General features: G+C 43.8%; 1 protein-coding gene across 1 annotated transcript in view; it reads left to right on the top strand.

Annotated features, from left to right (window-relative positions):
* Positions 1-25,109, top strand: part of LOC306925206 (histone-lysine N-methyltransferase 2A-like) — a 167,316-nt gene that overhangs the window by 11,537 nt on the left and 130,670 nt on the right. Inside the window, 6 exon segments of the mRNA XM_079503897.1 lie at positions 10,486-10,555; positions 11,737-14,926; positions 15,390-15,567; positions 18,372-18,638; positions 21,648-21,734; positions 23,847-24,062. Of these exon segments, the coding sequence (XP_079360023.1) occupies positions 10,486-10,555; positions 11,737-14,926; positions 15,390-15,567; positions 18,372-18,638; positions 21,648-21,734; positions 23,847-24,062 (4,008 nt within the window).

The following is a 25,109-nucleotide window of genomic DNA, read 5'->3' as shown; positions in this document are numbered from 1 at the left end:
AAGACAGTAGTTATGGCTCCAGGTGTTTAAAGACAGTAGTTATGGCTCCAGGTGTTTAAAGACAGTAGTTATGGCTCCAGGTGTTTAAAGACAGTAGTTATGGCTCCAGGTGTTTAAAGACAGTAGTTATGGCTCCAGGTGTTTAAACCACAGTAGTTATGGCTCCAGGTGTTTAAACCACAGTAGTTATGGCTCTAGGTGTTTAAAGACAGTAGTTATGGCTCCAGGTGTTTAAACCACAGTAGTTATGGCTCCAGGTGTTTAAAGACAGTAGTTATGGCTCCAGGTGTTTAAAGACAGTAGTTATGGCTCCAGGTGTTTAAAGACAGTAGTTATGGCTCCAGGTGTTTAAAGACAGTAGTTATGGCTCCAGGTGTTTAAAGACAGTAGTTATGGCTCCAGGTGTTTAAAGACAGTAGTTATGGCTCCAGGTGTTTAAAGACAGTAGTTATGGTTCCAGGTGTTTAAAGACAGTAGTTATGGCTCCAGGTGTTTAAGCCACAGTAGTTATGGCTCCAGGTGTTTAAAGACAGTAGTTATGGCTCCAGGTGTTTAAAGACAGTAGTTATGGCTCCAGGTGTTTAAAGACAGTAGTTATGGCTCCAGGTGTTTAAACCACAGTAGTTATGGCTCCAGGTGTTTAAACCACAGTAGTTATGGCTCCAGGTGTTTAAAGACAGTAGTTATGGCTCCAGGTGTTTAAAGACAGTAGTTATGGCTCCATGTGTTTAAAGACAGTAGTTATGGCTCCAGGTGTTTAAAGACAGTAGTTATGGTTCCAGGTGTTTAAAGACAGTAGTTATGGCTCCAGGTGTTTAAAGACAGTAGTTATGGCTCCAGGTGTTTAAAGACAGTAGTTATGGCTCCAGGTGTTTAAAGACAGTAGTTATGGCTCCAGGTGTTTAAAGACAGTAGTTATGGCTCCAGGTGTTTAAAACCACAGTAGTTATGGCTCCAGGTGTTTAAACCACAGTAGTTATGGCTCCAGGTGTTTAAAGACAGTAGTTATGGCTCCAGGTGTTTAAAGACAGTAGTTATGGCTCCAGGTGTTTAAAGACAGTAGTTATGGCTCCAGGTGTTTAAACCACAGTAGTTATGGCTCCAGGTGTTTAAAGACAGTAGTCATGGCTCCAGGTGTTTAAAGACAGTAGTTATGGCTCCAGGTGTTTAAACCACAGTAGTTATGGCTCCAGGTGTTTAAACCACAGTAGTTATGGCTCCAGGTGTTTAAAGACAGTAGTCATGGCTCCAGGTGTTTAAAGACAGTAGTTATGGCTCCAGGTGTTTAAACCACAGTAGTTATGGCTCCAGGTGTTTAAAGACAGTAGTTATGGCTCCAGGTGTTTAAAGACAGTAGTTATGGCTCCAGGTGTTTAAAGACAGTAGTTATGGCTCCAGGTGTTTAAAGACAGTAGTTATGGCTCCAGGTGTTTAAAGACAGTAGTTATGGCTCCAGGTGTTTAAAGACAGTAGTTATGGCTCCAGGTGTTTAAAGACAGTAGTTATGGCTCCAGGTGTTTAAAGACAGTAGTTATGGCTCCAGGTGTTTAAAGACAGTAGTTATGGCTCCAGGTGTTTAAAGACAGTAGTTATGGCTCCATGTGTTTAAAGACAGTAGTTATGGCTCCAGGTGTTTAAAGACAGTAGTTATGGCTCCAGGTGTTTAAAGACAGTAGTTATGGCTCCAGGTGTTTAAAGACAGTAGTTATGGCTCCATGTGTTTAAAGACAGTAGTTATGGCTCCAGGTGTTTAAAGACAGTAGTTATGGCTCCAGGTGTTTAAAGACAGTAGTTATGGCTCCAGGTGTTTAAAGACAGTAGTTATGGCTCCAGGTGTTTAAAGCCACAGTAGTTATGGCTCCAGGTGTTTAAAGACAGTAGTTATGGCTCCAGGTGTTTAAAGACAGTAGTTATGGCTCCAGGTGTTTAAAGACAGTAGTTATGGCTCCAGGTGTTTAAAGACAGTAGTTATGGCTCCAGGTGTTTAAAGACAGTAGTTATGGCTCCAGGTGTTTAAACCACAGTAGTTATGGCTCCAGGTGTTTAAAGACAGTAGTTATGGCTCCAGGTGTTTAAAGACAGTAGTTATGGCTCCAGGTGTTTAAAGCCACAGTAGTTATGGCTCCAGGTGTTTAAAGACAGTAGTTATGGCTCCAGGTGTTTAAAGACAGTAGTTATGGCTCCAGGTGTTTAAAGACAGTAGTTATGGCTCCAGGTGTTTAAAGACAGTAGTTATGGCTCCAGGTGTTTAAAGACAGTAGTTATGGCTCCAGGTGTTTAAAGACAGTAGTTATGGCTCCAGGTGTTTAAAGACAGTAGTTATGGCTCCAGGTGTTTAAAACCACAGTAGTTATGGCTCCAGGTGTTTAAAGACAGTAGTTATGGCTCCAGGTGTTTAAAGACAGTAGTTATGGCTCCAGGTGTTTAAAGACAGTAGTTATGGCTCCAGGTGTTTAAAGACAGTAGTTATGGCTCCAGGTGTTTAAAGACAGTAGTTATGGCTCCAGGTGTTTAAAGACAGTAGTTATGGCTCCAGGTGTTTAAAGACAGTAGTTATGGTTCCAGGTGTTTAAAGACAGTAGTTATGGCTCCAGGTGTTTAAAGACAGTAGTTATGGCTCCAGGTGTTTAAAGACAGTAGTTATGGCTCCAGGTGTTTAAAGACAGTAGTTATGGCTCCAGGTGTTTAAAGACAGTAGTTATGGCTCCAGGTGTTTAAAGACAGTAGTTATGGCTCCAGGTGTTTAAAGACAGTAGTTATGGCTCCAGGTGTTTAAAGACAGTAGTTATGGCTCCAGGTGTTTAAAGACAGTAGTTATGGCTCCAGGTGTTTAAAGACAGTAGTTATGGTTCCAGGTGTTTAAAGACAGTAGTTATGGCTCCAGGTGTTTAAAGACAGTAGTTATGGCTCCAGGTGTTTAAAGACAGTAGTTATGGCTCCAGGTGTTTAAAGACAGTAGTTATGGCTCCAGGTGTTTAAAGACAGTAGTTATGGCTCCAGGTGTTTAAAGACAGTAGTTATGGCTCCAGGTGTTTAAAGACAGTAGTTATGGTTCCAGGTGTTTAAAGACAGTAGTTATGGCTCCAGGTGTTTAAAGACAGTAGTTATGGCTCCAGGTGTTTAAAGACAGTAGTTATGGCTCCAGGTGTTTAAAGACAGTAGTTATGGCTCCAGGTGTTTAAAGACAGTAGTTATGGCTCCAGGTGTTTAAAGACAGTAGTTATGGCTCCATGTGTTTAAAGACAGTAGTTATGGCTCCAGGTGTTTAAAGACAGTAGTTATGGCTCCAGGTGTTTAAAGACAGTAGTTATGGCTCCAGGTGTTTAAAGACAGTAGTTATGGCTCCAGGTGTTTAAGCCACAGTAGTTATGGCTCCAGGTGTTTAAAACCACAGTAGTTATGGCTCCAGGTGTTTAAAACCACAGTAGTTATGGCTCCAGGTGTTTAAACCACAGTAGTTATGGCTCCAGGTGTTTAAACCACAGTAGTTATGGCTCCAGGTGTTTAAAGACAGTAGTTATGGCTCCAGGTGTTTAAACCACAGTAGTTATGGCTCCAGGTGTTTAAACCACAGTAGTTATGGCTCCAGGTGTTTAAAGACAGTAGTTATGGCTCCAGGTGTTTAAAGACAGTAGTTATGGCTCCATGTGTTTAAAGACAGTAGTTATGGCTCCAGGTGTTTAAAGACAGTAGTTATGGCTCCAGGTGTTTAAACCACAGTAGTTATGGCTCCAGGTGTTTAAAGACAGTAGTTATGGCTCCAGGTGTTTAAAGACAGTAGTTATGGCTCCAGGTGTTTAAAGACAGTAGTTATGGCTCCATGTGTTTAAAGACAGTAGTTATGGCTCCAGGTGTTTAAAGACAGTAGTTATGGCTCCAGGTGTTTAAACCACAGTAGTTATGGCTCCAGGTGTTTAAAGACAGTAGTTATGGCTCCAGGTGTTTAAACCACAGTAGTTATGGCTCCAGGTGTTTAAACCACAGTAGTTATGGCTCCAGGTGTTTAAAGACAGTAGTTATGGCTCCAGGTGTTTAAAGACAGTAGTTATGGCTCCAGGTGTTTAAAGACAGTAGTTATGGCTCCAGGTGTTTAAAGACAGTAGTTATGGCTCCAGGTGTTTAAACCACAGTAGTTATGGCTCCAGGTGTTTAAACCACAGTAGTTATGGCTCCAGGTGTTTAAAGACAGTAGTTATGGCTCCAGGTGTTTAAAGACAGTAGTTATGGCTCCAGGTGTTTAAACCACAGTAGTTATGGCTCCAGGTGTTTAAAGACAGTAGTTATGGCTCCAGGTGTTTAAAGACAGTAGTTATGGCTCCAGGTGTTTAAAGACAGTAGTTATGGCTCCAGGTGTTTAAAGACAGTAGTTATGGCTCCAGGTGTTTAAAGACAGTAGTTATGGCTCCAGGTGTTTAAAGACAGTAGTTATGGCTCCAGGTGTTTAAAGACAGTAGTTATGGCTCCATGTGTTTAAAGACAGTAGTTATGGCTCCAGGTGTTTAAAGACAGTAGTTATGGCTCCAGGTGTTTAAAGACAGTAGTTATGGCTCCAGGTGTTTAAACCACAGTAGTTATGGCTCCATGTGTTTAAAGACAGTAGTTATGGCTCCAGGTGTTTAAAGACAGTAGTTATGGCTCCAGGTGTTTAAACCACAGTAGTTATGGCTCCAGGTGTTTAAAGACAGTAGTTATGGCTCCAGGTGTTTAAAGACAGTAGTTATGGCTCCAGGTGTTTAAAGACAGTAGTTATGGCTCCAGGTGTTTAAAGACAGTAGTTATGGCTCCAGGTGTTTAAAGACAGTAGTTATGGCTCCAGGTGTTTAAAGACAGTAGTTATGGCTCCAGGTGTTTAAAGACAGTAGTTATGGCTCCAGGTGTTTAAAGACAGTAGTTATGGCTCCAGGTGTTTAAAGACAGTAGTTATGGCTCCAGGTGTTTAAAGACAGTAGTTATGGCTCCAGGTGTTTAAACCACAGTAGTTATGGCTCCAGGTGTTTAAACCACAGTAGTTATGGCTCTAGGTGTTTAAAGACAGTAGTTATGGCTCCAGGTGTTTAAACCACAGTAGTTATGGCTCCAGGTGTTTAAAGACAGTAGTTATGGCTCCAGGTGTTTAAAGACAGTAGTTATGGCTCCAGGTGTTTAAAGACAGTAGTTATGGCTCCAGGTGTTTAAAGACAGTAGTTATGGCTCCAGGTGTTTAAAGACAGTAGTTATGGCTCCAGGTGTTTAAAGACAGTAGTTATGGCTCCAGGTGTTTAAAGACAGTAGTTATGGTTCCAGGTGTTTAAAGACAGTAGTTATGGCTCCAGGTGTTTAAGCCACAGTAGTTATGGCTCCAGGTGTTTAAAGACAGTAGTTATGGCTCCAGGTGTTTAAAGACAGTAGTTATGGCTCCAGGTGTTTAAAGACAGTAGTTATGGCTCCAGGTGTTTAAACCACAGTAGTTATGGCTCCAGGTGTTTAAACCACAGTAGTTATGGCTCCAGGTGTTTAAAGACAGTAGTTATGGCTCCAGGTGTTTAAAGACAGTAGTTATGGCTCCATGTGTTTAAAGACAGTAGTTATGGCTCCAGGTGTTTAAAGACAGTAGTTATGGTTCCAGGTGTTTAAAGACAGTAGTTATGGCTCCAGGTGTTTAAAGACAGTAGTTATGGCTCCAGGTGTTTAAAGACAGTAGTTATGGCTCCAGGTGTTTAAAGACAGTAGTTATGGCTCCAGGTGTTTAAAGACAGTAGTTATGGCTCCAGGTGTTTAAAACCACAGTAGTTATGGCTCCAGGTGTTTAAACCACAGTAGTTATGGCTCCAGGTGTTTAAAGACAGTAGTTATGGCTCCAGGTGTTTAAAGACAGTAGTTATGGCTCCAGGTGTTTAAAGACAGTAGTTATGGCTCCAGGTGTTTAAAGACAGTAGTTATGGCTCCAGGTGTTTAAAGACAGTAGTTATGGCTCCAGGTGTTTAAAGACAGTAGTTATGGTTCCAGGTGTTTAAAGACAGTAGTTATGGCTCCAGGTGTTTAAAGACAGTAGTTATGGCTCCAGGTGTTTAAAGACAGTAGTTATGGCTCCAGGTGTTTAAACCACAGTAGTTATGGCTCCAGGTGTTTAAAGACAGTAGTTATGGCTCCAGGTGTTTAAAGACAGTAGTTATGGCTCCAGGTGTTTAAAGACAGTAGTTATGGCTCCAGGTGTTTAAAGACAGTAGTTATGGCTCCAGGTGTTTAAAGACAGTAGTTATGGCTCCAGGTGTTTAAAGACAGTAGTTATGGCTCCAGGTGTTTAAAGACAGTAGTTATGGCTCCAGGTGTTTAAAGACAGTAGTTATGGCTCCATGTGTTTAAAGACAGTAGTTGTGGCTCCAGGTGTTTAAAGACAGTAGTTATGGCTCCAGGTGTTTAAAGACAGTAGTTATGGCTCCAGGTGTTTAAAGACAGTAGTTATGGCTCCAGGTGTTTAAAGACAGTAGTTATGGCTCCAGGTGTTTAAGCCACAGTAGTTATGGCTCCAGGTGTTTAAAGACAGTAGTTATGGCTCCAGGTGTTTAAAGCCACAGTAGTTATGGCTCCAGGTGTTTAAAGACAGTAGTTATGGCTCCAGGTGTTTAAAGACAGTAGTTATGGCTCCATGTGTTTAAAGACAGTAGTTATGGCTCCAGGTGTTTAAAGACAGTAGTTATGGCTCCAGGTGTTTAAAGACAGTAGTTATGGCTCCAGGTGTTTAAAGACAGTAGTTATGGCTCCATGTGTTTAAAGACAGTAGTTATGGCTCCAGGTGTTTAAAGACAGTAGTTATGGCTCCATGTGTTTAAAGACAGTAGTTATGGCTCCATGTGTTTAAAGACAGTAGTTATGGCTCCATGTGTTTAAAGACAGTAGTTATGGCTCCATGTGTTTAAAGACAGTAGTTATGGCTCCATGTGTTTAAAGACAGTAGTTATGGCTCCAGGTGTTTAAAGACAGTAGTTATGGCTCCATGTGTTTAAAGACAGTAGTTATGGCTCCATGTGTTTAAAGACAGTAGTTATGGCTCCATGTGTTTAAAGACAGTAGTTATGGCTCCAGGTGTTTAAAGACAGTAGTTATGGCTCCAGGTGTTTAAAGACAGTAGTTATGGCTCCATGTGTTTAAAGACAGTAGTTATGGCTCCATGTGTTTAAAGACAGTAGTTATGGCTCCATGTGTTTAAAGACAGTAGTTATGGCTCCATGTGTTTAAAGACAGTAGTTATGGCTCCATGTGTTTAAAGACAGTAGTTATGGCTCCAGGTGTTTAAAGACAGTAGTTATGGCTCCAGGTGTTTAAAGACAGTAGTTATGGCTCCAGGTGTTTAAAGACAGTAGTTATGGCTCCAGGTGTTTAAAGACAGTAGTTATGGCTCCAGGTGTTTAAAGACAGTAGTTATGGCTCCAGGTGTTTAAAGACAGTAGTTATGGCTCCATGTGTTTAAAGACAGTAGTTATGGCTCCAGGTGTTTAAAGACAGTAGTTATGGCTCCAGGTGTTTAAAGACAGTAGTTATGGCTCCAGGTGTTTAAAGACAGTAGTTATGGCTCCAGGTGTTTAAAGACAGTAGTTATGGCTCCAGGTGTTTAAAGACAGTAGTTATGGCTCCAGGTGTTTAAAGACAGTAGTTATGGCTCCAGGTGTTTAAAGACAGTAGTTATGGCTCCAGGTGTTTAAAGACAGTAGTTATGGCTCCAGGTGTTTAAAGACAGTAGTTATGGCTCCAGGTGTTTAAAGACAGTAGTTATGGCTCCAGGTGTTTAAAGACAGTAGTTATGGCTCCAGGTGTTTAAAGACAGTAGTTATGGCTCCAGGTGTTTAAAGACAGTAGTTATGGCTCCAGGTGTTTAAAGACAGTAGTTATGGCTCCATGTGTTTAAAGACAGTAGTTATGGCTCCAGGTGTTTAAAGACAGTAGTTATGGCTCCAGGTGTTTAAAGACAGTAGTTATGGCTCCAGGTGTTTAAAGACAGTAGTTATGGCTCCAGGTGTTTAAAGACAGTAGTTATGGCTCCAGGTGTTTAAAGACAGTAGTTATGGCTCCAGGTGTTTAAAGACAGTAGTTATGGCTCCAGGTGTTTAAAGACAGTAGTTATGGCTCCAGGTGTTTAAAGACAGTAGTTATGGCTCCAGGTGTTTAAAGACAGTAGTTATGGCTCCAGGTGTTTAAAGACAGTAGTTATGGCTCCAGGTGTTTAAAGACAGTAGTTATGGCTCCAGGTGTTTAAAGACAGTAGTTATGGCTCCAGGTGTTTAAAGACAGTAGTTATGGCTCCAGGTGTTTAAAGACAGTAGTTATGGCTCCAGGTGTTTAAAGACAGTAGTTATGGCTCCATGTGTTTAAAGACAGTAGTTATGGCTCCAGGTGTTTAAAGACAGTAGTTATGGCTCCAGGTGTTTAAAGACAGTAGTTATGGCTCCAGGTGTTTAAAGACAGTAGTTATGGCTCCAGGTGTTTAAAACCACAGTAGTTATGGCTCCAGGTGTTTACTGTTAGACTGTACAGTCACTCAGGGGTCCCTGTTAGACTGTACAGTCACTCAGGGGTCCCTGTTAGACTGTACTGTCACATTCATTGTACTTGTTAGGTTCTTAGCTTGCTTTAATGCTTATGATCCTAGATGACTGTTTCTATGTATGTGATTTATCACCATGTGTTGTTGTTGCTTACTGTAAATCACTCTGGATTAAGAGAGGCTGATAAATGACTACATTGTTAAATTGTAAATTGATGCAATGTCTTTGTGCACAATGCTGTTTTACACCAACAACTACGCGTTTACATTTTAAACATAAAAATAAGCTTATTTCACAGAATAGAATTGAAGTTTATATTGTGTGGAGAGTGAATGAAAAAGACCTGTGCATGATCGGTCTTATCCATAGTTCACATGACGCTCGTACTTCACGAGCGTCATGGCTAGGGATGATTTTTATTGATAACGATCACCTTATCGATCAGGCTTATCGAGTCAGGTTCTTATCGAGCCCACTATCGACACTTTCTATTATTTTGTGGAAAGATGGGAGACAATAACTTCTGAACAGAACCAGTATGTTTTACTAGGGCCTTCAACTACAGTGCGTTTCTAACAGACGGAAGGCAATTGACCTTTTTACCAATACAATAATATTAAAGGAACTGTTAACACCTTGATGGCCCGGACCTATTTAATCCATTAATAAAATGTGCCCATCATTTATAGCGCCCGGATCACTTTTACCGGGGCACCGGAAGTTGTTGTGAATGTCTGTGTAGCAGCTAACAACAGAGGTAAGAATACATCTATCGCGACTAGCGACTGGACAGTGGAGCGCCGTCTAACACAGGATCTTTTTTCAGAATTAGACGAGTTATGAACGTTTTAAGATTTTCGTTTTCGTCCGCTAAACAGACAGGGAACATTTTCGATGACGTGTCACTGTTGTGCAACACCGAGGATTGGGCAACAAGCGCTCCTAGGCTGTAGAGCGATGCGATCGGTTTTGATATCATTAATCTCCGTCCCGTTCATCAATCGCCGTCTGGGGCACTTGACCATGAACTTGAACTTGACGGTGATCTCCGTCTGGGGCCTCTAAACTGTTAACTGGTTAATATGTGTACAGACAGTGACTTTAAAAGCCTAATGTTGTTTACTCGGGCTGTGCTGGTTGGCAGGTATCAATACACTTTCAGACATGTTTGTGCCAGCGTGGGTGATTATATTTATTTATTGATCGCCTCTTGATTGTTTAAAAATGACGTGTTAGGAATTTGCCGGTACAACGATTAACATTGCTGCATTCTGCGTTGTTTAATAAAAGGCATTTTTATCTGAGCTGTTTTTTTTTGCCATAGGCTCCCAACTATTGGTCGGGAGGAGTGTGGGTGTGTTCGATATAGGCACGCTGACCGCACTGCCAATACAAATGAATAGGCGAGTGTGCTCCCGGTGTGCACCTGTGAGTTTTCCGAACAAACCCCGTTTGAGAAAAATAGCCGGGGCGCTCGGATAAAAATGCCTTTTATTAAACAACGCGGAATGCTGCAATGCTAATCGCTGTCCCAGCAAATTCTAACAATCTGAATGTTTATGTATATGTACACGTTTTCAGTGTAAATGTAGTGATCGCGTAAAACTGGCTTCCGTTGCGTCATCATGACTGTCATGATTATGGACATGTTTCAGGGCTAGATCGGTCTATGATTGCTCTCATGTTTGTTAAAGCCTATTTCCATCATGTAAACTTGGTGGTTTTAGGACACTAGGACAGTTATGTGTTAATTCAACAGTTCTAAAAGAATCACAAAGTGTTTTACCAGGTCTCAGGAGGAAAGGAGACCCTGGAGAAACTCGGACCCTTATTTTATTATCAGGGTCATTATATAATAATAATATAATAATGACCTGACGAAGATTTGGCATTCATGGCAGGAGAGGTCATGGAAGGTCAAGGTTACCTAACCTCTACATTCATTGTCTTGTGTCTTTTTCTTCAGGGTGACGACTTCAGAGGATTTGAAACAGAAAGAAAAGAACCTCTACGCTCCAGACAGAACCCTCCCAAAGGTACAAACACTACCATTATGTATAACAGTCTATACAGAACCCTCCCAAAGGTACAAACACTACCCTTATGTATAACAGTCTATATAGAACCCTCCCAAAGGTACAAACACTACCATTATGTATAACAGTCTATACAGAACCCTCCCAAAGGTACAAACACTACCCTTATGTATAACAGTCTATACAGAACCCTCCCAAAGGTACAAACACTACCCTTATGTATAACAGTCTATACAGAACCCTCCCAAAGGTACAAACACTACCATTATGTATAACAGTCTATACAGAACCCTCCCAAAGGTACAAACGGTACCATTATTTAAATGATAACAGACTGTTATTGAAGAGCAACTTGCAAGTTGAAACTTGTACCAAAACAACATTGTGCAAAATATACCTGCTCAACATACACTGTAAAAGATGTCCTGCTCAACAGACACTGTAAAAGATGTCCTGCTCAACATACACTGTAAAAGATGTCCTGCTCAACATATAAAACACTGTAAAAGATGTCCTGCTCAACAGACACTGTAAAAGATGTCCTGCTCAACAGACACTGTAAAAGATGTCCTGCTCAACAGACACTGTAAAAGATGTCCTGCTCAACATACACTGTAAAAGATGTCCTGCTCAACACTGTTCTCCGTGGAAATATAGCACTCTTTCGGCTAAACACTGATGCGCTGAAATCCTCCCCTCTCCACACACACAGACACAGACACACACACACACACACACACACACGACATGATGAGCCCTCGATCGTCTTTAAACGTCTTTCTTGGACCACTCTGGAATAATATTGATGGTTATACATACAAGTCTGCTATATTATTATATATATATATTATACCTATATATATCTATATGTATGTGTGTATATATATATACATACATATACAGGTCTGCTAGTACTAACCTTTTCATCTCAAATTGACCGGCCAAAATAAATCCACAACCGATTTTAGTGTGTTGCTCAACTTGCTTTGTCACTCCAACTTGCTTTGAGCTCAGTGGATGCTCTAGTCAGCTGGTTAACGAGCCTCGTTGACCCTGTCCCTGCGTGCATTGTGCAATCTTTAATGTGTGTGTGTGTGCGTGCGTGCATGCATCGTGCCAATCTTTAGTGTGTGTGCGCATTGTGCCAATCTTTAATGTGTGTGTGTGTGTGCGTGCGTTAGGTGACTCCTTCAACACCAAATCCAAAAGGCAGAGAGCGAAGCGGCGTGTGTTGGACCGGCCAGCAGACGAGGAGGACGACGAGGACGAGGAGGAGGAGGAGGAAGGAATGACGTCCGTCGCTCCAGAAAAAGACGTCAGATCCACAGCGCCGCGGGAGGCCGACGCCCCCCAGCCTGCCACGGACGCCAGGAAGGGTCCGAAGAGCGCCAAAGGCAAGAGCGCCAAGGAGCGACCCGCTGTGCCCCCTGCGCCCGCTGCAGCTTCACCCGCGGCCCACCCAGCGCCCGCGGCCCACCCAGCGCCCAGGATCACCATCAAGCTGGTGGCCAAGAAGAAAGTGAAGAAGGAGAAGAAAGGCGGAGCTGGTCAGAAACAAGCCTCCACCGTCCTGAAGAAGCTGAAGATCAAAGAGATCCAGGAGGCTGAAGCAGGAGAAGAACAGATCTCCAGATCCACAGGACAACAGATCTCCAGATCCACAGAAGAACAGATCTCCAGCGCTCACGTCAGGCTAAAGACTGAGCCGCCCGATGAGGACGAGGGCGGAGGAACAGCACCACCTGGTGGAGCAGCGCTGCAGGGCGGAGGATTGCCTAGGGGAGAGCCACCCCTTGGCGGGGGAACACCGCAGGGTGCAGCAGCCACGCCCGTTACGCGGCGGCGCGGCAGGTCCGCTGCCAAGGCGACGGAGCCTCCTCTTCCTCTTCCTGTGGTCGAGTCCAGCGCCAAAGTAGAGGTGGACGACCAAAACCCAGAGGAGAGAACGACGTCAGCGGGCCAAGCCGACGTTGTCGATGCACTGAAGAGCGGTGCGCCAAAACAAGCTCTCAACAAGAAGCCAAAAGCCTCAAACGTCAAGAAATCAAAGCAGAAGGAAAGCGAAAGCACCGTCCTCCTTCCTGTCCCGAAGGAGGAGGAGGAGGACGCTGAAGCCTCGCCGAACGCGTCCCCCGAGCCCCCGGGGACCCAGCGGAGGAGGAGAAGCAGCCGAGCTGCCACTAACGCTAACGCGTTCTCCAAAACGCTGGTCTTCACAGACCAGAGCTCGGCCCAACCGGAGAGTCCAGGTTCAGCGAGTAAAGAGGCCGAGTTGACGATGGAGATTCCCGTGCCGGAGAAGACCCGGCCGGTGACTCGACGGGACAGGCTGAGGCAGAGCAAGAGGTTGAATAAGGGTCATGTGACAGAGACCCCTGTCCCGTCGTCCACGGAGCCCCAAAAAGCCCTGCCTCCGAAGGCTGAAAGCGACATGAAGGTACCGGGCTTACGCTTGTACAAAATCCCCAACCCCAAGCTCGACAAGGTCAAAAAGTCCTCTCGCAAGAAGAAGAAAAAGCGACACAAGTTTGTGTGGACGCTCACGCTGGTGAAGGGACCGTGCAAAGCGAAGGGTGGCGGACACGCGCCGAAGTCTGTCAAGACCCAGGAGCGCAAGCCCGGCCAAGTGGACCAATCCTCCCGTCCGGACACAAGCGCCACCGAGGGTTCGGAGGGCGCTGGAGAAAAGCCGCCCAGGACCGATAATAACTCCACTCCGGGGGAAAGTGGTGTTGGCGCGGGCGGCGCTGAAAAGAGTCCCACAACCTACTCTGACGAGTCTGGAGAGGAGAATGCCGCGCTGCAGCTGGATGTTGAGGTGAAGCAGGTAAATACCAAGCCCCTCCTCGCGCGGGACGTCCCAAAGACAGAGGAACAAGAAACTACTCAGCACGTCGCACACGATGCCACAAAGACAGTGGAGAAAACGACGGCTACTCAGCCTCTTCCACACGACCCCACAAAGACAACAGACGCCGTGAAGGTTGTTCCCCCGCTTCAGATCAAAAAGGTGTCTTCGCCGGGGAAACGCAAAAGCTCCAAACCGTCGTTTTTAATCCAGCAGGTTAGCCCCGCTGCATCGGAGGAGAGAGATGCGGAGAAAGAGGCCGTCAGTAAAGATTCGGGCACGGTCCGGGAGGAACAGCAAATGTCGGCCCCGGATCTACCGAGTCCAGAGATTCAAACGGCAGCCCCGGAGGATGTCCCGAGTCCAGAGATTCCCTGGCTGAGGAGGCGGCCCCCACCGAGCGCCCCCACGCCCCCCAGGAAGCGCGGCGGCGGTCCCAAGGCGTCGTCCACCGCCACGCCCAAACGGAAGCTACGAACCGGCGCGGACGTCGAGGGTGGCTCTTCTCCGCAGATCGCCAACGAAGAGTCAAAGGTGAACGATTCCGTAGAGGAGGATTCCACCTCAGCGCTCCAACGTCCTCCCGATGCTCAGCTTCCGTCTAAAGAAGAGTCCTCGCAGGACATGTCCCAGGCGCCCCACTCCTCACAAAGTAAAACTAAGGAGTCCTCGCGGGACATGTCCCAGGCGCCCCCCTCCTCACAAAGTAAAACTAAGGAGTTTTCGCGGGACATGTCCCTGGCGCCCCCCTCCTCACAAAGTAAAACTAAGGAGTCCTTGCGGGACATGTCCCAGGCGCCCCCCTCCTCTCAAAGTAAAACTAAGGAGTCCTCGCAGGACATGTCCCAGGCGCCCCCCTCCTCTCAAAGTAAAACTAAGGAGTCCTCGAGGCAGGTGGCCGAGATACCTCCCTCCTCTCAAACTAAAACTAAACGGTCCTGGAAGCATGCGGCCCAGGTTCCCCCGTCCTCTCAGACTAAAACTAAAGAGTCCTCAAAGCAGGAGGTTCCTCCGTCCTGTGAAGCGGCTCCAGAACCAGCATCTGGGCCGGTGGTTCCTGACGACGGCGCTCTGCTGCAGACGGAGGAGGAGGAGGAGACGGCGCCGGCCGAGTCGCTGCGGGTCGTCAAAGAGGTGAAGCATCGCAAGCGGAGAAGCAGCAGCTTCTCGTCCAGAAAGAAGTCTGCTGCTCAGAAGAGGAAGCCGGCCGCCGCCGCGCCCGCGGACACTCTGAGCGAGCTGCTCCTCCAGCCTGACGACCTGGCGTCGACACGGTGCCCCGCAGCCACGGAGGACGTTGGGTCGCTACACGACCAGTTCAACCTCCCGCTGACGCATGAAGACGTCCGGCCGGAGCCCAGCGCTCTCAGCGTGGCTCTGGGCGAAGGAGAGCCTCTGCTGGTGAAGGAGGAGCCACACGCTGAGCTCATCGACCGCCACGAGGAGCAGAAAGAACAGGAGGTGCAGGAGGTGCAGGAGGAGGAGGTGCCAGGGGAGGAGCAGAAGCAGCCGAGCCTTCCCAGGTACGCCTGATTAGTAATGATAATGTCATCAATATACTATTATTATCATTATCGTCAAAATGTCACAATCATTACATCATCGTCTAATCGTAATTATTATTTGAGATAACCGCAATTGTTTTTGCATGATTGACTGTCGATCCTTTCCACGTTGAAAACATTAAAAAAATAAGAATAGCAGAGATAGCAGATGTAAAGCTCAACACGTCACTTTCTATCTGATTGACAGCCCATACATCCAATCAGAAAAGTCCTATTTGATTGACAGCCCATACATCCAATCAGAAAATTCCTATTTGATTGACAGCCCATACATCCAATCAGAGAAGTCCTATCTGATTGACAGCCCATACATCCAATCAGAGAAGTCCTATCTGATTGACAGCCCATACATCCATTGATTGCATTAAATGCCTTTAAACATCCCCGTCCCTCCCCTCCCTCCCCCTCCCTCTACTCCCAGGAGGACGTCCAAACCAGGCAAGAAGCGAAGGAAGAGTCTGATTGGACAGAGACAGAAGCAGAAGCCCCGCCCCCCCGCGGCAGGGCCTCTTCCTCTTCCTCCTCCTCCTCAGACCGACTCGCCCCCAGAAGGAGAACGCCAGACCCAACACACCATCGTCGAGGACGAGGAGATCAAAGTATGCATACACTTTCTTAATGATTCTAACTGGTTTCAGTATTTATTTATGATGTATTTTCTCTATTAGTGTGAAGGGCAACCAGACTATTGTAATTGTAACACTTTATTATTAGTGTGGTTGCCTATGGGCAACCATACTATTGTTCCCCTTACCTTTTATTTCTTTCTTTATTTCTTTATTAGTGTGGTTGCCTATGAACTCACATTCAAGTATTTTTTCCTCTGAGTCCGTTGTGGCTACAGTTACAACACTTGGGGGGAAGGTTCATAATAATTACTAAAATTAATAACCTTATAAGTATATTGATCGGCCTCATGGTGGCGCTATAACAGCCCACTTTACGTTTTGGCGTATAACTCTTGAACCGTAGGTCGTAAAATCAAAAATATTTTTCTCCTGGATTCCTTGGGTCATGACGCATCTCCCCATATAGGCCACGCCCATTTGCGTCTAGATAGATTTTCCGCCATTTTGAATTTTGTTCAAAACACACTTTTGGATCCTCCACCTACAGATTTTGTCCAAATCTCACAAAAATCGGTACACATGATCTCCGGACCTATTAGATTAAAACAGCACAGTCAGAATTGTCATCTTCCGTATCGTTCGTCCGTAATCGTCTTCCAAAGTTAGTGGGAGGGGCCTATTTTACAAAAAATGCCACAATTCACGCACGGAATGTCCAATCCATCCCAAATCCGAATCACATGTCGAGGGTGGCTTAATCAACGCAGAGCCAAAAGCAATTCCATTTTCATCAATAGGGGGCGCTACAATTGCAAAAACAATTACCCGTTTGTTGCAAAAACATGATTTTGGGGGGGAAATCCCCTCTGAATGACTTACTCATGATCACAAGGGTGACTTCACATTGTAATTGGCTGGCAAAATTACTGGGAGGGGCCTATATCAGCGAGTGAGGCAACCACACTTTGCAATTTCCAAGAATTGCTTCTTTCTAGTTGTTTTCTTTCTGTATAAACTTTATTTTGTCGTGCTACTCCTCCCACAGTTTTTGCCGCACACACTCGAGCCATATGTCAAAACGACCGGCTTCATCGGGAATCGTGTGCTATCTCCTTGCTAAGACATCCGTTGTATAGTTTAATTGATATTAATTAATTAGTGAATTAATTTTCCCCATTCACTTGAATGGGAAAATGCCAAAACTCACATTCAAGTATTTTTTCCTCTGAGACCGTACGGGCTGTAGTTACAAAACTAAGGGATAATTCATAATAATTACGAAAATGAATTAACTTATAATTATATCGGTCGGCCTCATGGTGGCGCTATAACAGCCCACTTTACGTTTTGTATTATAACTCTTGAACCGTAGGTCGTAAAATCAAAATATTTTCGCTGGATTCCTTTGGTCATGACGCATCTCCCCATATAGGCCACGCCCATTTCCGTCTAGAAAGAATTTGCAGCAAATTTGCATTTTCTTCAAAACACACTTTTTGCTCCTCCTCCTACAGATTTGGTCCACATCTCACAGAAATAGGTACACATGATCTCGGGACCTATCCGATTAAAACAGCACAGTCAGAAATGTGATAGTCCGTATCGTTCGTCCGTAATTAGCTTCCAAAGTTAGTGGGAGGGGCCTATTTTACAAACAACGGCACAAATCACAAACGTAATATCCAATCCACCCCAAATTTGAATCACAAGTTGAGGGTGGCTTAATCAACACAGAGCCAAAAGCAATTCCATTTTCATCCATAGGGGGTGCCACAATTGCAAAAACACTTACCCGAATCGTGTGCTTGCTCATTGCTAAGAGAAATATTGTATAGTTTAATTGATATTAATTTATTAGTGAATTAAATTTCCCCATTGACATGAATGGGAAAATGCGGAAAATCACGTTCAAGTATTTTTTCCTCGGAGACCGTAAGGGCTATAGTTACAAAACTAAGGGATAATTCGTAATACTTACTAAAATTAATTAACTTATAATTATATCGGTCGGCCTCATTATTTTTTCCCTGACTTCCTTGGGTCATGACGCATCTCCTCATATAGGCCACGCCCATTTGCATCATGATAGATTTTCCGCCATTTTGAATTTTCTCCAAAACACACTTTTTGCTCCTCCTCCTACAGATGTTGTCCAAATCTCACAAAAAGTTGGTACACATGATCTCTGGACCTATCCGATTAAAACACCATCGGCAGAATTTTGGTAGTGCGTATCGTTCGGCCGTAATCGTCGTCCGAAGTTAGTAGGAGGGGCCTATATCACAAAAAATGCCATAAATCACGAACGGAATGTCCAATCCATCCCAAATTTGAATCACATGTCGCAGGTGGTTCAATCAACCAAGTACCAAAAGCAATTCTATTTTCATCCATAGGGTGCGCCGCAAATGCGAGAAATGTAACCGTTTGTCGCAAAAACATGATTTTTGGGGGATAAATCCCCTCCGAATTACTTACGCATGATCGCAGGGGCGACGTGACATTGTAATTGGCTGGCAATATCAGTGGGAGGGGCATATGTAAGCCACTGCGGCAACCACACTTTGCAATTTTTTAAAATTGCGAACTTTCTAGTTAAGGTCATTGTAGCAGTTTATTTGTATTGGGGGGGGGGGGGGTCCCCATGCAGGGGTCCCCATGCAGCCAAACATGTTGAGAACCCCAATTTGTGTTTGAAATATATCCAGAAAATGTATAATATCGTGTGTGATACTGCTTCAAAACATATTGTGATATGTTTCCATATCACCCCCCCTTTAGATCAAATAAAACATATTGTGATATGTTTCCATATCGCCCCCCCCCCCCCTTAGATCAAAGACATCTCCAGACGTCCAGAGGAGGAGGAGCAACCGGAGGCCCCCAAGGCCCCCCCCGGCCCCCCTCCCCCTGGCTCCTCCAAGCTGGTCGGCGTGCGTAAGAGACGCAGGAGGCGTCAGTCGGGCCTTCACTTCCTGGGCTCTAAGAAGCACCGCAAGAAGAACCAGAACACTACGACTTCCAGAACCCCCCTGGTGGCCAAGAGGAAGAGGCTGGAGATGGTGGTGAAGCAGGAGGAGACGGACGTGTTGGTGGACCAGGTTGGTTTGGATTGGTTTTATTATATTCCTTATATTATTCTGAGCCACAGATTCACCCTCTCAGACCCATTTGAGCCACGGACCACCATGTGATGACATTTAGCCTCTCAGACCCATTTGAGCCACGGACCACCATGTGATGACATTTAGCCTCTCAGACCCATTTGAGCCACGGACCACCATGTGATGACATTTAGCCTCTCCGACCCATCTGAGCCATGGACCACCATGTGATGACATTTAGCCTCTCAGACCCATCTTAGCCACGGACCACCATGTGATGACATTTAGCCTCTCACACCCATCTGAGCCACGGACCACCATGTGATGACATTTAGCCTCTCACACCCATCTGAGCCACGGACCACCATGTGATGACATTTAGCCTCTCACACCCATCTGAGCCACGGACCACCATGTGATGACATTTAGCCTCTCACACCCATCTGAGCCACGGACCACCATGTGATGACATTTAGCCTCTCACACCCATCTGAGCCACGGACCACCATGTGATGACATTTAGCCTCTCACACCCATCTGAGCCACGGACCACCATGTGATGACATTTAGCCTCTCACACCCATCTGAGCCACGGACCACCATGTGATGACATTTAGCCTCTCACACCCATCTGAGCCACGGACCACCATGTGATGACATTTAGCCTCTCAGACCCATCTGAGCCACGGACCACCATGTGATGACATTTAGCCTCTCACACCCATCTGAGCCACGGACCACCATGTGATGACATTTAGCCTCTCACACCCATCTGAGCCATGGACCACCGTTTGATGAGATTTAGCCTCTCCGACCCATCTGAGCCATGGACCACCGTTTGATGAGATTTAGCCTCTCCGACCCATCTGAGCCACGGACCACCATGTGATGACATTTAGCCTCTCACACCCATCTGAGCCACGGACCACCATGTGATGACATTTAGCCTCTCAGACCCATTTGAGCCACGGACCACCTTTTGATGACATTTAGCCTCTCAGACCCATTTGAGCCACGGACCACCATGTGATGACATTTAGCCTCTCACACCCATCTGAGCCACGGACCACCATGTGATGAGATTCAGACCCATCTGAGCCACGGACCACCACGTGATGAGATTCAGACCCATCTGAGCCACGGACCACCATGTGATGACATTTAGCCTCTCAGACCCATCTGAGCCACGGACCACCTTTTGATGACATTTAGCCTCTCAGATAATTCTTTAACATTGTCTAATTGTGTAGAATTCTTGTAAATGAAGTAGTGCAGATGTTTAACAGTAATGTAACTCTTGAGAGTTTAAAATAAGACGTTTAACAGTAATGTGTAACATGAAACCAAATGAAAACCACTGTATTAGATCCTCGTTAGTATTTAGTAGTGCTGAACGATTCTTGAATCTCGATTTTCCTCCAGAAGAATTGAGATCATGATTCTCACACGATTCTCATTTTTTCCATGTATCGTCTTTAGTCTGTAGTTGCTGAACATTACTACGTTCAAAATGTGTCACTAGACTAATTATTATTATAATAATGCTTTAACATGTTGCCCAGCTCAGCTGGGCGGAGCAACATGTTCCCTAGCTCAGCTGGGCGGAGCAACATGTTCCCTAGCTCAGCTGGGCGGAGCAACATGTTCCCTAGCAACGCCAACCAGACCAAGGGCTAAACGTAGACTTTTATATCGATAGAAAACACGTCCCTGGACGTCCTAGGCAACCAGGGGTTTTATCTGATAAGACGTGTGTGGACGTCCAAGGCACCCAACGTGTTAACAGATGTTTTAATTGGGGCAATATGTGGTGTTAAACATTATGACCCTTATTTAAACACCATTATTTAAACATTATGACCCTTATTTAAACATTGTGACCCTTATTTAAACATTGTGACCCTTATTTAAACATTGTGGCCCTTATTTAAACATTATGACCCTTATTTAAACATTATGACCCTTATTTAAACATTGTGACCCTTATTTAAACATTGTGACCCTTATTTAAACATTATGACCCTTATTTAAACATTGTGACCCTTATTTAAACATTGTGACCCTTATTTAAACATTATGACCCTTATTTAAACATTATGACCATTATTTAAACATTGTGACCCTTATTTAAACATTGTGACCCTTATTTAAACATTGTGGCCCTTATTTAAACATTATGACCATTATTTAAACATTGTGACCCTTATTTAAACATTATGACCCTTATTTAAACATTGTGACCCTTATTTAAACATTGTGACCCTTATTTAAACATTATGACCCTTATTTAAACATTGTGACCCTTATTTAAACATTGTGACCCTTATTTAAACATTGTGACCCTTATTTAAACATTGTGACCCTTATTTAAACATTGTGACCCTTATTTAAACACCATTATTTAAACATTATGACCCTTATTTAAACATTATGACCCTTATTTAAACATTATGACCCTTATTTAAACATTGTGACCCTTATTTAAACATTGTGACCCTTATTTAAACATTGTGACCCTTATTTAAACACCCTTATTTAAACATTATGACCCTTATTTAAACATTGTGACCCTTATTTAAACATTATGACCCTTATTTAAACATTGTGACCCTTATTTAAACATTGTGACCCTTATTTAAACACCCTTATTTAAACATTATGACCCTTATTTAAACATTGTGACCCTTATTTAAACATTTCAACAGGCCTTCTGGTCCTCTAGCTGTATCCCAGAGGGTAGGTCATTCCAGGTCCAAGCGTCAGACCATTGTAAATACCATTGTAAATGTGATTCCAGGTCCATGGTTATTATATTATTGTTCTGTGATTCCAGGTTGGGTCAGACATGCTGTACAGTTGTTATATTATATTATTGTTCTGTGATTCCAGGTTGGGTCAGACATGCTGTACAGTTATTATATTATATTATATTATTGTTCTGTAATTCCAGGTTGGGTCAGACATGCTGTACAGTTGTTATATTATATTATTGTTCTGTGATTCCAGGTTGGGTCAGACATGCTTCTAGAAGCTCACCAGTCGTCCAAGACGTCCAGATTCCTGAAGAACATCAAGCACTTCATCATGCCTGTGGTGAGCCGTATTACACTACTAACTAATACTAACTGTTCGGAGTTTTTATAATATGGCCATCCGAAAGGACCAACGACAGGCAGCACACACGGTACAACTCGTGTTAGTCAATTTATTGACATAAATGACCACAGGTTATAAACCTGGAAGGAAATAAAAACAAACAAACACTGTATTACAATACTGTTCTATGAATACAATGCAATCATCATGAAATCAAAATTATAACATACTATTGTACTGCCTTTACAATGTATATACACAATATAACATTCTACCTGTAAACACACCATGCAGTACACACAATAAACATACACATATACTGTATATACACACACAATGTACATTACCTATATACATATATAAAGGAGACACAATCTCTGTTACTACGAGCTGAAACCCAGTAAACTGCATTTCCCAGAATGCAACACTACAGTGCCTGCGCAGATTGCACGCAGCACCGACACTCGCGCCGACCGGCACGGTGCTCCCACATCACTACGGCACAGAGTATGTGTGTTAAACCAACGTGACCCTTTATAGTATGCAAAAGCCACAAAACACCGCCACGCAACAGTGCAGGTTACAGGACGACACCACGCTACCATCTGCAAAGCCGGCCGACAGAGTAATCTGTTCAAACCAGCCAGTGTTGGCCACGGCTAATGCGCTAGCCAAACGCTAGCCAGGCTAACGCTGATAGTTAAATTAAAGCCAGAGCGCACCCACTACAGAGCACGCATCGCTCGCTACTCATTTAACTCTGTATTAAATGTATGAAATGTGGACGCAACGTGGCAAACGTTAATAATAACACAATTGTACAAAACAGTAGCTCATATCAGACACAGGTGATTACATACCAACGGAAAGTGTGCTCCTGTCGATAGATAGTGTGTGAATGAACGCCACAATCAGACACGTATGAATTACCTGCGCAGTCGCGCATGCGCAAAGCACTTCCATCAATTACACAAATCACTACAATGAAATGTATTAAGTAACCATGAGATTATAAAGATAGGAAAAGTATGAAATAGACAATAAACAATAGTATGAAATACCCCACAGTTCCCATTATTTATAATAACTTTTTAACCCATGACTTTTACTGATTTTATACCCATGAATTGTACTGATGGCCCAAAAGAACCGAACACTAACTAATACTAACCCTACCACTTCATCATGCCTGTGGTGAGCCTTATTACACTACTAACTAATACTAACTAATACTAACTAATACTAACCCTACCACTTCATCATGCCTGTGGTGAGACCTTATTACACTACTAACTAATACTAACTAATACTAACCCTACCACTTCATCATGTCTGTGGTGAGACCTTATTACACTACTAACTAATACTAACTAATACTAACCCTACCACTTCATCATGCCTGTGGTGAGACCTTATTACACTACTAACTAATACTAACTAATACTAACCCTACCACTTCATCATGCCTGTGGTGAGACCTTATTACACTACTAACTAATACTAACTAATACTAACCCTACCACTTCATCATGCCTGTGGTGAGACCTTATTACACTACTAACTAATACTAAATAATACTAACTAATACTAACCCTACCACTTCATCATGCCTGTGGTGAGACCTTATTACACTACTAACTAATACTAACTAATACTAACTAATACTAACTAATACTAACTAATACTAACTAATACTAACTAATACTAACCCTACCACTTCATCATGCTCATTACATTATAAATGTATATAATATATAATATATTCCAGGTGAGCGCTCGCTCCTCGTTACATTATAAATGTATATAATAATATATAATATATTCCAGGTGAGCGCTCGCTCCTCGTTACATTATAAATGTATATAATAATATATAATATATTCCAGGTGAGCGCTCGCTCCTCGTTACATTATAAATATATATAATATATTCCAGGTGAGCGCTCGCTCCTCGTTACATTATAAATGTATATAATATATAATATATTCCAGGTGAGCGCTCGCTCCTCGTTACATTATAAATGTATATAATAATATATAATATATTCCAGGTGAGCGCTCGCTCCTCGTTACATTATAAATGTATATAATAATATATAATATATTCCAGGTGAGCGCTCGCTCCTCGCGCGTCATCAAGACGCCTCAACGCTTCATGGACGACGCCGGCATGTCCGTGCTGCCGCGCCGAGGCTCGCCCAATAAGAAGGCTCTGCAGCTCTGTAGCCCCACCCCCGTCGTCTTGCCGACGGGGAGAGGCTCCTCCCCCAAGACGCCCGTCACCCCGCGGCCGACCGGGAAGAGGAGAGACCACGCCCTAATGATGGTAATTATAATAATAATGCTTTAACATGTTGCTCAGCTCAGCTGGGCGGAGCAACATGTTCCCTAGCTCAGCTGGGCGGAGCAACATTTTCCCTAGCTCAGCTGGGCGGAGCAACATGTTCCCTAGCAACGCCAACCAGACCAAGGGCTAAACGTAGACTTTTATATCGATAGAAAACACGTCCCTGGACGTCCTAGGCAACCAGGGGTTTTATCTGATAAGACGTGTGTGGACGTCCAAGGCACCCAACGTGTTAACAGATGTTTTAATTGGGGCAATATGTGGTGTTAAACATTATGACCAATGTTCCCTCTAATTCTTTTTCGGTCTGAGCAAACACTCAAACCTCCTGAGCAGACATCAGCAACTACTGAGCAAACATTACGTCACCTTGACACCAACTATCCAAACGTTAGATAATACTAAGTGAGCTCCCCTCACTTCACACAGGTGGGATTTATTTCTTTTTTCCAAATGGATTTTGGTATACGAGTGAATCAATGTATAGTTACATAAAGTTACGCAAGTTACAACATTTTTGAGTGGTGTAAACCACTCCTACAACTGGCTTTGTTAGTCTGTCTGTCTGTCTGTCTGTGCACCAAAAAATGAGCATGGTGCATTGTGATTGGCCGGAATGAGACATTGCGTCACTGACATTACGTCAGACCACAGCTGATCAGTCTATATAAGACCTTACACCACTCAGTTCACACGGGTGTGATTTTTATTTTATATCAAGGTGGTAGGCTAGCAATTTTAGGAATATTCAGTTAGTCTATATCAGTGGTTCTCAACCTTTTCACGCTGTGACCCCCCAAAGTAATCATATTTGAACTGGGGACCCCCCACCCAGACAAGCAACAGAATGGTTCCACAGATAAATACTGTGAAAATAGCCGATCTACAAGCTCGTTGTGAACTTGTAGATCGGCTATTTTCACAATTGTTGCCTCTTTCTTTATCATTTAATAATCTGGCCAATGTTTGACCAGTTTTTATAGCATGGTTTGCTGATTACTTTTGATGCAGTAATGGTATTTTTTT

This window comes from Electrona antarctica (assembly GCF_951216825.1).
Source record: "Electrona antarctica genome assembly, chromosome: 6".
Lineage (NCBI taxonomy): Eukaryota > Metazoa > Chordata > Actinopteri > Myctophiformes > Myctophidae > Electrona > Electrona antarctica.
The sequence above is the reverse complement of the archived record's forward strand: the minus strand, read 5'-3'. Positions and strand labels throughout refer to the sequence as shown.